General features: G+C 32.7%; 1 protein-coding gene across 1 annotated transcript; it reads left to right on the forward strand.

Annotated features, from left to right (window-relative positions):
- The first annotated feature begins 1,312 nt into the window (after positions 1-1,312).
- Positions 1,313-6,432, forward strand: LOC117176599 (rhamnogalacturonate lyase-like). Its single transcript, XM_033366852.1, has 2 exons — positions 1,313-1,377; positions 4,820-6,432. The coding sequence occupies exons 1-2, from the start codon at positions 1,320-1,322 to the stop codon at positions 6,430-6,432; spliced, it is 1,671 nt and encodes a 556-aa protein (XP_033222743.1). The 5' UTR covers positions 1,313-1,319.
- Positions 6,433-13,138: the final 6,706 nt, after the last annotated feature.

Consider the following 13,138-nt stretch of genomic DNA (forward strand, 5'->3'; position numbering starts at 1 on the left):
GATCGGTTATACGAGGTGTGTTTAAAAAGTAAGGTGCATTTTCAATTTTCGCGGGCTACGTACATCAAGTTTTAATTTTTTTGTTTTGTTGTGTTGGTACACTCGTCACGATCATATGTTCACAGTTTTGACTATAATAGCTCGTGTTGTTTTTCTGGCAGAGGCGTAAAAGGTTAGAAGGGTTTGATAAACTCGGCGATTTTCTTCTTTCGAAAAAAATTGAGCAAAGAGTTTGCATTAAATTTTGTATGAAAAATGGAATCCAGTGCTCTAAAACTCTTGAAATGTTGACAGTTGCATACGGTGGGTCTACTCTGAGTAAGAAAAATTTGTATAAGTGGTACAAGCTGTTCCAAGAAGACCGAGAGGATGTCGAAGACGAACCTCGCCCTGGACGTCCCAGCACGTCAAGAACAGATGAAAACGTTCAAGCAGTGGAAGAAATGGTGTTGAAAAATCGCCGAATTGCCATCAGAGAAGTTGCTGAAGATGTTGGCATATCGGTTGGCTCATGCCATGTTATCTTTTCGAACGTTTTGTGCATGAGACGTGTGTCAGCGAAATTTGTTCCAAAACTGCTTAATTTTGATCAAAAGATCCATCACATGACCATTGCTCAGGAGATGCTGAATGAAGTTAATAATGATCCTGATTTTCTCAAAAGGGTTATAACTGGCCCCCAGTGACTTTTTTCTTTTCCCAAAACTGAAGAGACCCATGAAAGGACATCGATTTTCAACGATTGAGGAGATAAAAACTGCATCGCTGAAAGAACTCAATGCTTTACCACAAAATGATTATCAGAAGTGCTTCGATGATTGTAAAAAGCGTTGGCACAAGTGTATTATATCTGAGGGGGATTACTTTGAAGGGGACAACATAAATATTGAGGAATAAATTAATATTTTTTGAGAAGTCACCTTATTTTTTTAACACACCTCGTATACAATATACATTCATCTCAATTAACTGTAGCTGTTAAATATTCTCTATATTCAATGGCACACCCAGTATATTCCAAATAAGCTGAAAAACAAACAGTTCCTGCAAAAGAACATGACAAGATCATCGGTTAATTTATTCATGAGAGATGTTGCTAACAAAAGTCTGCTCTTTCATCAATTTTCAGCGAAAGATATTTAAGGCCAATAAATTAAACAGGTCCTTATCTTATAATTCGTATTTCCACAGCTTTCATAATAAATGATATATTGCCAAATTAACACCTCAAATTATTTCCAAGAGGGGATGTGTTTTTGTATATATAAACTGGATAATTTCATCTGAATTTAAAAGTATAGCGAACTTACGAACTCAGAATGATGTTTCAAATACCTGCTTACGTTACTCTTGTGGGCATTATCACCTTCACTTTTGGTAAGAAAACAATTTATGTATAAAAATTATAATCGCAAAGTATTCAGGTTGTGAAAAAATATATTTTTTTTTATTTTAAAAACTTCTTGGATTTTTCAAAAACCAATGTGTAAACTATATTTCTGACTAAATATACTTTTTATTGTCTTTAATTTTTTTATTGATAGCTTAAAATATCCTCTCCAAGCTTTGTCAATTTCAAAATGAAATCTCCATTAATTTTTGATTAATAATTTAAAAAGTACGCCGAAACGATGGGCAAAATGTAAAAAACTATGTAAATAATAGAAAAACAATAGGATAATATTATACTCATATGCACAAACTTCAGAGTTTAGACTATCGGGCGCCACGGCACCTTCTTTACTATTGCTCGAAAACTAAGAAAGATCCCATTTTTATTTGTATAAAGGACCTTGTAAGCTATCTATAAAAACATCCAAAAATTATAAAATAGATTTGTCAGAAATCCAGTTGTAAAATTTGCTTTCTAAAATCGTAAACGTTTTTGAAATTTTTTGTTCTAAAAGGATTTGTTGAAATTGTGTCTTATTACGATTGATAAAATAATACACATCAATAACATTAAAACCATCAAAGTTGTAAAAGTTAAAAAAGACGGACCAAAAATGTTTTATTTGAATATCTCCTAAATTTAAAAAATGTTTAAAACATTATTTTAAGGTTTTTCTCTTAAGCTTACGAACAATAACTCAAACTATTCAGATGATCTGACACGGAACTGCTAAAGACACAATTCTACGTTTGATTTATAGTGAAATTTTATAAAGCCACCTTTCCTCATAAAAATGAAAATTCTTGCATATAAATAGAAATGTACTTTTTATTTACATTTTTGTGAAAAAGAAAACAACCGCTAAACTTAAACATTGTTAGTCAGAGAATGAGATTATAAATTTTAAAAAGGTTGCACCTAGTTGTCCCTAAAAATTGGAAAAGTTATCAAAGATAACTTATCAAAGTTAATCGTATGAAAAATATTTGACTACTTATCCCGAATTTCGAGACTAGACACTTTGTTATTGAAAATAGAGTTTCGGGTAAGCTGGTATGCCCCAATACGTCGCGCTTATAGCCCCAATTTTAAATTTAGGAAAAGTTGAAATATCGCGCTAAATTTTTTTTATAAATAGATAATATTATGCGCTTTATTTATGCTAAATGTAAACAAAATTAATTTAGCACGATACATCGATTTCCCGACACGCTTCCTCAAAATCAGTTTTCACGTAAAAGAGCAGAATAAAATTGTGTACCTTAGAAATTATAGTTCGTTAATACCTGCTGGGTATTTTTACCGAATAAAAAAATAATTATAATTATTTGATTTTTTCAATAATAGCTTAAAGATGTTTTAAAGATATCTTTTTTTATCATACGATTCTGGTCCATTTTACCTAAAACTTCTTGAAGGCAAAAACATATACAAATTTCCGAATAATTAAAAAAAGAAGAATATTCTTCCATAAATAGTTCTGAAGTTATAACGCCTTAAAGAAATTTGTCAGTAAAAAAAAAAAGTTAAATCTTTGTATTTTCGAATAATATGTTGTCTGTTTAGTTGTTGAATAATATATCCTACATGAAAGTTGTATGAAAATGAATAAAAGTAAATTAAATTATCTTTAAAAAAAATATTCTCATTCTTACAAAACAGAAGGCTGCTTTTGGTGGAATTACTTTTACAACTTGAATAATATAATTGCTATAACTGTTTTGTTTCAGTGCAACAAATCAATGATGCATTACATAAAAATAAGTTTTAAATAAAAAATGTGATCCATAGTAAAGTTTCACAGAAAGCAGCCTTTTATAATAGACTATTACTGATGTTCTTTAAGAGCTAGAATTAATATTTTTAATTTTTAAATTAATTTAATCTACTTTAATTCATTTTGATTCAACTGTCACGTAGGATTTATCAGGAACAAGATTTTATTCGAAATTAAAAAAGAATAACGTTTCTCTTACTAAAAACTTTCTTAAAGACGTCATAACTTTGAAACTTCATCAGAAAAAAAATCTGTTAAGGTTACAGTATTTTCAGCTAAAATAGTGACAGCATCGATTTTCTGTAATGATTACCGAATTTCCTGCAGAGTTTACAAAATTTGCTGTAATTTTATAAATTTACAAATATTTTCTGTGACAGTTACGGACTTTTTAAATTAGATTTTACAATTTAAAAATGTTAATTTGATAGAAAATTCAGTAATACTTACAAAAAATCTATACTGTCCCTATTTTAACGGAAAATCCAGTAACCGCAGCAAAAATTTTTTTGCTTGTATTTATGGTAGGACATTCTTTTATTTCAAATTGTTCAGAAATTTGCGAAATTTGCTATTGCTTTTCATAAATTTTACGTAAAATGCACCAAAAAAATTCTAATTTAAATAAACCTGACGTCTTCCACACACTTTTCAAAATCTAAAAGGGAGGAAAAAGTCAATGGATATTAATCACAAAGAAACTTTTTTTGAAGACAAAACTGAAGTTTTTCATTTGAGAAAACTTGATTTATTACTTGTCCCTTTCTAAAAATCACTTAAATTGATCAAAAAACAACAAATATTGAGTTATTTTAAAAGGGGACCTAATGATTTTTTCCATATTCGATCAAAATACTAAGGAGGCATCACTAAAACAAACTTTGGCCTACATTTTACATGTACTGCGTTTCAATTAGAGGTTATTTAACGTGTTACTAAGTATTATGGAAGATTCTCTCATTGACACGCTAATACACAAACTGATAATTTTGTTTAAAAAAATATAATGAAATAGATATATAAAAAATAGAAACACAGTTATAAACCATTTAATTCTAAGGTTTCTCAGTCTATCGTATTATTTACTCAAGGCTACTAAGAAGTATGTCAAAGTCACTAAATCTAATAAATAATATGTTGTTATACGCAAATTAACCATAAAAAAATCAAGATTTTAACTCCAAATTTTAATTCAAAATTCGCTTCTCAAAGCCATAATATATCTTCAGCTATAAAAGCTATAAATTTTTTTCCTGGGAATTATATATAGATATTTTATTTTGATTCTGTCATGTTTTTCGCAAAAGGAAACAGAAACAAGCAAATTAAAGAAGCTGATTATTTAACCATTTTAAATAAATTTAAAACGGTTTCACAGGTCACTTGACATTCAAAAATTAGGATCTTTTCTTAGATTCTAAACTTAAGGATTTAAGTAAAAGAGCAACTGATTATAAGTTTCAATAATTTATTTAAAACTCCAGAACAGTTAAATTGATCTAAATTCTAGAGAATTCAAAAGAATTTAGAAGCAGCTGTACACCTGAATTTATCAATGGCTAACCACTCGCAAATGTCAAACAAATTATAAATAATGTAATAAAATTATCAAACGAACACAATCTTAATTCTGTTTACTATTGTTATAGGAAAAGAAACATCTACTCCTGTTTCCCTGGTTACTAACGGCCTTACTGCCAAACTGGATAATGGACTGATCGAGGTATCCTTTCGCAGAAGCGGAGTTATTTCTTCTCTTATCAAAAATGGTAACAACCTAGTGGCTAATACAGAAGTCTCCGGTTATTTTGACTGGAATTCTCGTCGTAATCACAGATTTTCTCCCTCTCGTCTTGATGTAATCACCAAATCACCTCAGCATGTTCACATCATGTATTCGCAAGATGTTCGTGGATTTTTGAAGCTTGAATATCATATAATAATGGAACAAGGAATCAGTGGTATTTACACTTACGTCAAAGCAACAAATAAGAACAAGAAACCATCCAAACTTAAGGAAATGCGTCTCATATATGTGTTTAATCCGAAAATTATGTACCAGATCTCCAACGGCGTACAAGAGGGCACTCCACCAACTGAAAAGGAACTGAGAAAATTACCAATGATCTGGGATGCAACGTGGAAGCTTCCTAATGGTACTGTATATTCTAAGTACGACTATGCAGGCTATGTTAGAAATACATCATACCATGGAGCATTTGGAAATGGATTTGGTGCTTGGGTGGTATCTGCTAGCCATGAATACTACTCTGGAGGTCCCCTTAAACAGGACCTTTTGGTCCATCAAGGACCTTTGGTTGCGAATTATATGGCCGGAATGCATTTTGGAACACCAGCTCTTAACGCTCCTCATGGATGGACAAAAGTGTATGGACCTTGGTTGGTTTACTTCAATGAGGGATCCGATGATCAAGTGAAGCTAGATGCATTTCGGCAGGCTACAGTGGAACAATCTCTCTGGCCTTATAAATGGATGAATGACAAAGAGTATCCACAAAAACGAGCTACACTGCAAGGTAAGGTCACTAGCTCTGCTCGAAGCATGGTTGTCATATCATCTTCCCTGAAGGAAGATTTTGACAAGCAGACACTTGGGTATTCCTATTTTACTGAAACAGATAAGACTGGGTTTTTCGAACTAAACAAAATCAGTCCTGGAACATATAAGTTAACAGCATATCCCATAGAAGGGTATGGAATTGGCTGCCAGGCGGAAAAAGTGATAACCATCCGTGAAGGAATGAATGAAGCCTCCTTGGAGTTACCTGTACCCACGCAAGTGATGTGGTCTATTGGAGAAACAAATAGGCGATCAGACACATATCGTTATAGTAATGAAAGACGTAGTTATGTCTTACAATCACTAACACCAGAGGATCTGGAATTCGAGATTGGCAAAAGCAGCATTCTTAATGACTGGTATTATGCACAAACTAAAAAGGGAAATTGGAATATAAAGTATTATGATACTCCTGATCAAAAAAATAGAAAATTACGAATAGGGCTTGCGGCAACGAGTTTTAATGTTACTCTGATAGTTAGCGTGAATGGTAGGCAAATGAAGCAATGTGAGTACGAAAACGATAGTGCTATATATCGCTGTGCAACACAAAGCGGGAACTTTCATTCAGAGGCTATAGCAATACCAGCAAATCAGGTTGTTGCAGGTGAAAATGTGATACAATTAACACTTCGTTCTGGCAGTGTTATGTACGATAGTATAAATTTCTCTATAGAATAAGTATTTATGATAGTTTTTATCCAGATAATATATAGCTGAATAGTCAATAAGTCAACTTTTGGGAACTGCGCATTAGATCACAAATTGTCTTTCGTACTGATAGCACGACAATATTTGTAAATGTTTAATTTCGTAAATATATGCACAAACCAACATTCACGACTTGTATACTAGACATCTAGCGTTGAACATCTCAATCTCTCTTTGTCCCTTTTTACCTTTCTCATTTCATATTTCCTTTCACAGATAATACATGGGCGGTAAACCCTAACTTCACAATTATTAAATATGCACATCAATCTGAAAATAATATATCAATGCAATCATTACAATCTTTCAAATATATTTTAAAATACCGTTTCCCATAAAAATATAACTTACATAATTACCTTTAATAATTTAATCAAAAAAAGACAGGAAAGGATGGATGTGAATACACAACCCAAAATATAGAGGAATATTGAGATGTTATAGAACTGAAACCGATCAAAATCTATAAGAATATGCAATTTATTCACCTTTTGCAACTACTTTAATAGAAAATTAAAAATTTTCAGCCTCCTAAGAACACACGGAATTTTCTATACAATTTTGAAATCAGATTTAGGCAAAAAGTAAAAATTATCTTCTATTCGCCTAAAATTGTCAACATCACATTTAAAATTTAGTTGATTCAATTGTTGCAAATTTGTATAGGTTTGAGTTTAAGCACAAGTGCTTAAACTCGCTGGTAGCAGCAATCTGTTTTTTGCTAAAAAGTGCCGATAGACGATTTATTAAAGGTCAAAAATGCTCCAGAAAATTAAAATAGATCCACTTTTGTCATTAACAAATTACAGAAAATTGCAAACACTTTCTTACGCGTTAGCGTGGATTGTTCGTTTGGGATTTGGAAATAGCGTAAATACGTGTAGGTATACCAGACCATTTTTTAAAGGATACAGTAAGATTTCATAGGAGCCCTCATCGAATGTTCTACAACTAATGCTGTTATAAATTTGATAAACAGCTTGTTAATAATTTTATAAGGCCAATCAATATTATTCGATCACCTGGGCCAGTTTTGATGATTAAGTGCAAGGTGAAAAGTTGATTTGGTTGAAAAAAGCACTATATCAGTTGACGACAGCTGAATACGGTATTGCAACAGCCCCGGTAATAAGCGTTCAATAGAGAAAAATTAATATTTTAACATTTCAGCGTAATCCTTCTAATCGTAACGGCAAGCACACCTCACAGAGATGTTTTGTATTCTGCAAAAGTGGTCTTATTTTTATTTTATTTAATTCCTTCTAATCGGTTCACAAAATATGTGAAATAAATGGTTTCAATTGCTTAATGTGAAATATAAGTTTTCACATTTTTATTTGAATCAATTGAAGTCTGCATCTCTAGAGTTAAAATTATTTTAATTCACACATTTGAATAGATTTTATCTGTAATGCATTCTCATGTATGTTAGCAGGGATTGATGCTTTTGTTAACGCTTTTAATAATTACCAAAATACAAATAAATATAAATTTGGATATTTTTCGAATGTACAAGCTACAAAATGGTTTAATAATGAAAAAATCAGTTAAATAAATGCTTCCGTTAACTTTGACTAATTCGGTTGAGAGCAATAGGATTTTTACTTTTTATTGTATCGTTGGGAGATTTTTAGACGAAGGAAAATTTGCGTATTCATAGGAATACAAATTCCTAATTCTTCTGAATTTAACGCTTATTATCGGGACGAAATACCTACGGTATTTAGACCCGCGTGTAATTTATACATGGTGATTATGGCTATGCAGTAGCCATTCACAGTACGTTACATAGTGCTGCATATTAGCTGTATTATTGAATGAATTAAATAAATAAACCTCTGATTTAATCAAATTATTTGTAAAAATTGTAGGGCTGTGTACTAATCACCCGTGGCATTCCGGTTTACGCAGGGGATACCTACGGTATTTATGGCAGCGCATTGTGTACCTGGTATGCAGGCCTGCACACTAGTTACTCATGGTGCGTACAGTTGCGAATAAGATTCCCACAATACTTACGCCTATACACTAGTCTCCCATGGTATTTATGGCTGCAAAATTGGTACATATGGTTTTTATGATTGCACAGAAGGTAGCTACGGTATGTATAGCACTCTAGTTACTTTACTTGCAGCTGCATATAATATTCCTACGATTATTAATTTCAGGAGCGAATCCAGAAACAATTCTTCGGGGGAAGGGGGGGAGTGCATGTTTGCAACATATTTGAAGAATTATAAGTCAGAAATTGACCTGTGCTAAAGTTCTTAGGGGAGACCCCCCCCCCCTAGATCTGCCACTGTTAGATTACTATGGCGCAGCCTCAAATGCCGTGAATTAATAATCCGCCAGCCATAATAACGCAGGTGTGCATATTTAGTAGAGTGAGTCATAAAAACGAATTTTAGAAAAAGAATCTCTAATTAGTTGGAAAAGTAGTATAATGGGTAGTACAAACTATTTGGTGTCGGTTGACTAAGGCCTTAGGAGCGCGCGTGACGAAAATGTGTTCAATAAAATTATCATTTTCGTAGATTTTACATTATTGTTTATTTCAATTTTTTATGTTCTTTCGGGTATTCCTCGTTTCCAAAAACTCTGACATTTCTTCAATAAATGTTATTTAGGAAATAATGTAAATTTAGTAGATCCCTGTTTTCAAAAAACATTTTCTAAATCTAGAGAAACGCCGGGAGAATAATTTCAAATATTTGAGGCTTTTTTAATCATGCAAATACGCTGGAAAAAATATGCCATGCTTGAAAATTAATAAATGTAAACACACTAATGTTTGAAAAAACTGAGTTTCGTGTTTTTTTCAAATTATCTATTTTCAGTCACGTCAAATTTTTTTCTAATATATTTGTATGAGCAGAAATGTCTGGAATATCTGAAATAATTCTCCAGACGTTTCCGTAGATCTAAAAAATCTTTTTTTTAAACAGAGTTCTACTAAACCTAAATTATTTCCTATAGAACGTTCATAAAAGAACTTTCAAAATTTTAGGAGACGATGAAGACCCTGAAGAACATAAGAAAAATTGAAACACACAATAATATGAAATCTATAAAAATGATCATTTTTTCTAACACATTTTCATACCGCGCGCTCAGAAGGCCTTAATCAATCGATACCAAAAATGTATAGTTTGTCGGGGTCCCAGTTCACTACTTTTTCACATAGTTCTAAATTCGATTTTTAAAATTTGTTTACTTCGACCCAACCTAATGTTTAGACACTGTAGATTCCTAATACATCATTGACTGCTTCTTGATTGGACGATAATTTCTTCACCCGAACCAGGTCTTCAAATTGGGCAACAGAAAGAAGTCGCATGAAGCCAAATCTGGAGAATAGGATTGATGAGAAATCAATCTCAAGCAACTTAGTGTTTTTTTGTCTCGCATCTGCATATGCATTCTAAAACTTCAGTTTTTCATACAATATGATAAGACTCGTTCAGTGGATATTCGGCGATCTTCCATAACCATATGATGGATTCTTCCCCCATATCCGATGAGGTGAACTCAATTAGGTGTCCGCGGATTTTGACGCTATTTAGCGGGGAATTTACCCTACTTATCAAACAGCCATCTTATCTGCTGCGCAAGTTTAAGTTCTGAAAATAATATATGCGCAAGCATAGATATCCTAGGTAACATCTGCGCAAGCTCATATGTCATAGGTAACATTTTCGCAGACTTAAGTAGGGTAGGTAACGACTAAACAGGCATAAATACGGGCCTATGACCTGCCATACTGCATAAGTCCTCCCAGGACAAGTCTTCTCAGGATAAATCTCCCTAGTACATCCCTTCCCAAGGACTACATCTTCCACAAGCAACACTTCCAAAAGAAAATGCCATCCCAGGATATCTCTTGCCACGCAAGAAAGTTCAAGTCTGCCTTTTAAAGGCAAACTAGGGCATCCCTTCCAAAGGACAAGGCATCTCCTTACATCCTTTTCACCATCTGTACATTCAGGCGTTCAAGCTCTAAAAATATGGAAAAAGTCCGCCCAGGAAACCACTTCCATAAAAACATTAAGTTCTTCAAGGCACCATTGGACCAGCCCTTTTGGGGCATGCCTTCGCTGGAAATCACTTCTCACTGCCAAAAAAATATTAAATGCTTCAAGGCGCCTTTAGATCTTTCCATTTGAGGAACCTTTGGAGAAGCTTTCCCGGGACATGTCTTTCCAGGAAAAGTCTGCCAAGGAAATTACTTACTACTTTCAAAAAAATAAAAGATGCTTCGAGGCACAATAGGATAGGTCTTCTCGGTCAATTCATCAAATCATTAAAAGAGTCATAAGATTGATTATCTTTTGCGTAATATTGCATATTTTTGTATAAAGATCAGTAAATTTCAGGAGCTAATTTTATTTTTTTAAATTTATTAAGTAAAGACAAGTTATTAATTAAAATTCATTTTACAATAATTCACTGGGAATCACATTTTAGTTCCTCCCATTTGAGTCGTTCCCAGAATTGTTGTCACGGCGGTTTCGTGCTGAGAGTAGAATCTCTGCGGGCCGAGAGAAGGTGTTCGCTTTAAGGCAAGGCCATTAAGGAGCATGCCCGAAACCGGACTTAAATGGAATTCCCAGTGTACTTACTTTTCCAACTGTTTGGGTCATATTTCTAAAATTGCTCTGGCAGTAATAATAACTTTATATTACGTCATTTGAAGTTAATATATTATTCATCTGAAAGTGCTCTGGAATTAAAATAGAACTTAATAGTGAATTAAAAAGCATGTCACAAGTTACTTAAAGGAATGTCATTATGATGTCATTGGTAAAACTTGTCTTACCTCCCCATTACTTAACAACACGCAATTGTGTTCTCTGTGTGAGGCTGGAGCCCTGATTTCTCGCAATTTTACTTTTTTTAATTAACTTCTGATTGTATAAGCAAGTTTGGTTCAAAACAATATCGCCTCTTGAAATGTTGTTTCTGGATTCTCTAATATGATTCAATTTTAATTATGATAAACTGTTTAAATAATAAAAGAAAAGCAAGGATCGGAAACCCTAAAGCTTTTATGGATTCAATATAATGGTTTCTTTACGGTCCAGGCCTAAACTGGACACTTTACTTTTTTTAGCGGCCCGGGTTTGAAACCCGAACCTTTTAAAATATAGAAGGTCCGGGTTCGTAACTTAATAGATCCAGGTCCGGGCCGAAACCCTTAGGGAACCCCTTAAACTGTGGTCCAAGTTAAAAATTTCCAATCCCAGAAGAAGAACTGAAACAAAAAGTTTCTTTCTTTGCATTTTTTATTAGGATACAGAATTTAGAAAATAACAATAATACGCGATATACTAAAAAAATAAAATGGGTTTATTAAATGAAAATTGTCCACAAAATTAGCATTATGCTTGTAGAAAGTAAGAATTGAGATTGTTGAAAATATTACAAGAAATTGAGATTTTTTTGCCTTCTTCTGTCAAAAGTTGCATTACAACAATTTTCAGTTACTTCAACAATGAAAAGTTAAAAATGAATTGAAACATACATCAAATCTTTTAATTTTTCTATTAATGAGTTCTTGTTTGAAAAAAGAATAAGGAAAAGTAATAATTAGGTTAATATTCGGAAAAACTCTCAAACCAATTTTATATAGTATTTTAAGAGTTTTCACGAAATCATGGAGAGGAAGTTTATCTTAATTATAAATTATGAGATTTAAACTTAGAGAGTTAATAAAATTAACAAAATAAGTAACATAAAAAAGATTTAAAACTTTTGTGTTTTGTGCCATCATATAAGTATTCACCTCCATCAATTTTAAAAGTTTTTCCGAATATTACTAGCCACTATTTGTAGATTCAGAGAAGCAAAAACTATATGAGATATCATGGTTTATTTATTTCACGCTCGAGGATATAAATCGACACTTTTTCAGATTCTCCTTTAACATGTTGTACAGTCTTTATTAAGAGGGGCACTTCCTATAGAACGCCAAATCTTAGTCGATTTTTATGATTTTTTTGGAGGGTAAGGAATGTATATGTCTTTTCAGGGTCATAGGCACTTTTTATTATATAACTATAGTTTACGAAACGATTTTTTTTTGCCTAAAAGGAATGAAAACTGGCGAAGATATAAACAGTCGCCGTAAAGCTGTCCGGAAGCGAGGCCGAATGCGGTGTATACTCTAGCGCCTCATAGCATTGTCCGAAACAGTTTGCGCAAAAAAATTGTTAGTATATACATGAAGTCAGAGGATGAACCAATAATATTGTAAAAATAATGATAATTGGCGAAAAGACAAGCCTTAGAACAAAAAAGTTTGTTTTTTTAAATATTTCAAACTTTGACCCAGACAAAAACATTTCTATTTTGGTAATTTTTAGTCAGTCTTAGGCTTATCCATGATACATAAGGGGCATTATTCCTCAACTGCCCCAACTCAAAAAGTCATGTTTTTCGATTGTCTCTAAATTCTGGGAATATGTTCGCCTACCCAACAGTAGTTAATCCACAAACTTATAGACCAGGATTACCAACCCTCCCAAAGTGAGGGGGGGTTGAATTTTCAACCCCAATGCCTGCAGAGGTAGTTTCGAACGCCTGTAACTTCCTTTCTAATTACGCGATTTAAAATTTTTATGAGGGTTTTGGAAAGTGCTTTTTACACGCCTTCATCCTATTTTATTATTTATAACAA

Source organism: Belonocnema kinseyi, chromosome 7 (assembly GCF_010883055.1).
Source record: "Belonocnema kinseyi isolate 2016_QV_RU_SX_M_011 chromosome 7, B_treatae_v1, whole genome shotgun sequence".
Taxonomy (NCBI): domain Eukaryota; kingdom Metazoa; phylum Arthropoda; class Insecta; order Hymenoptera; family Cynipidae; genus Belonocnema; species Belonocnema kinseyi.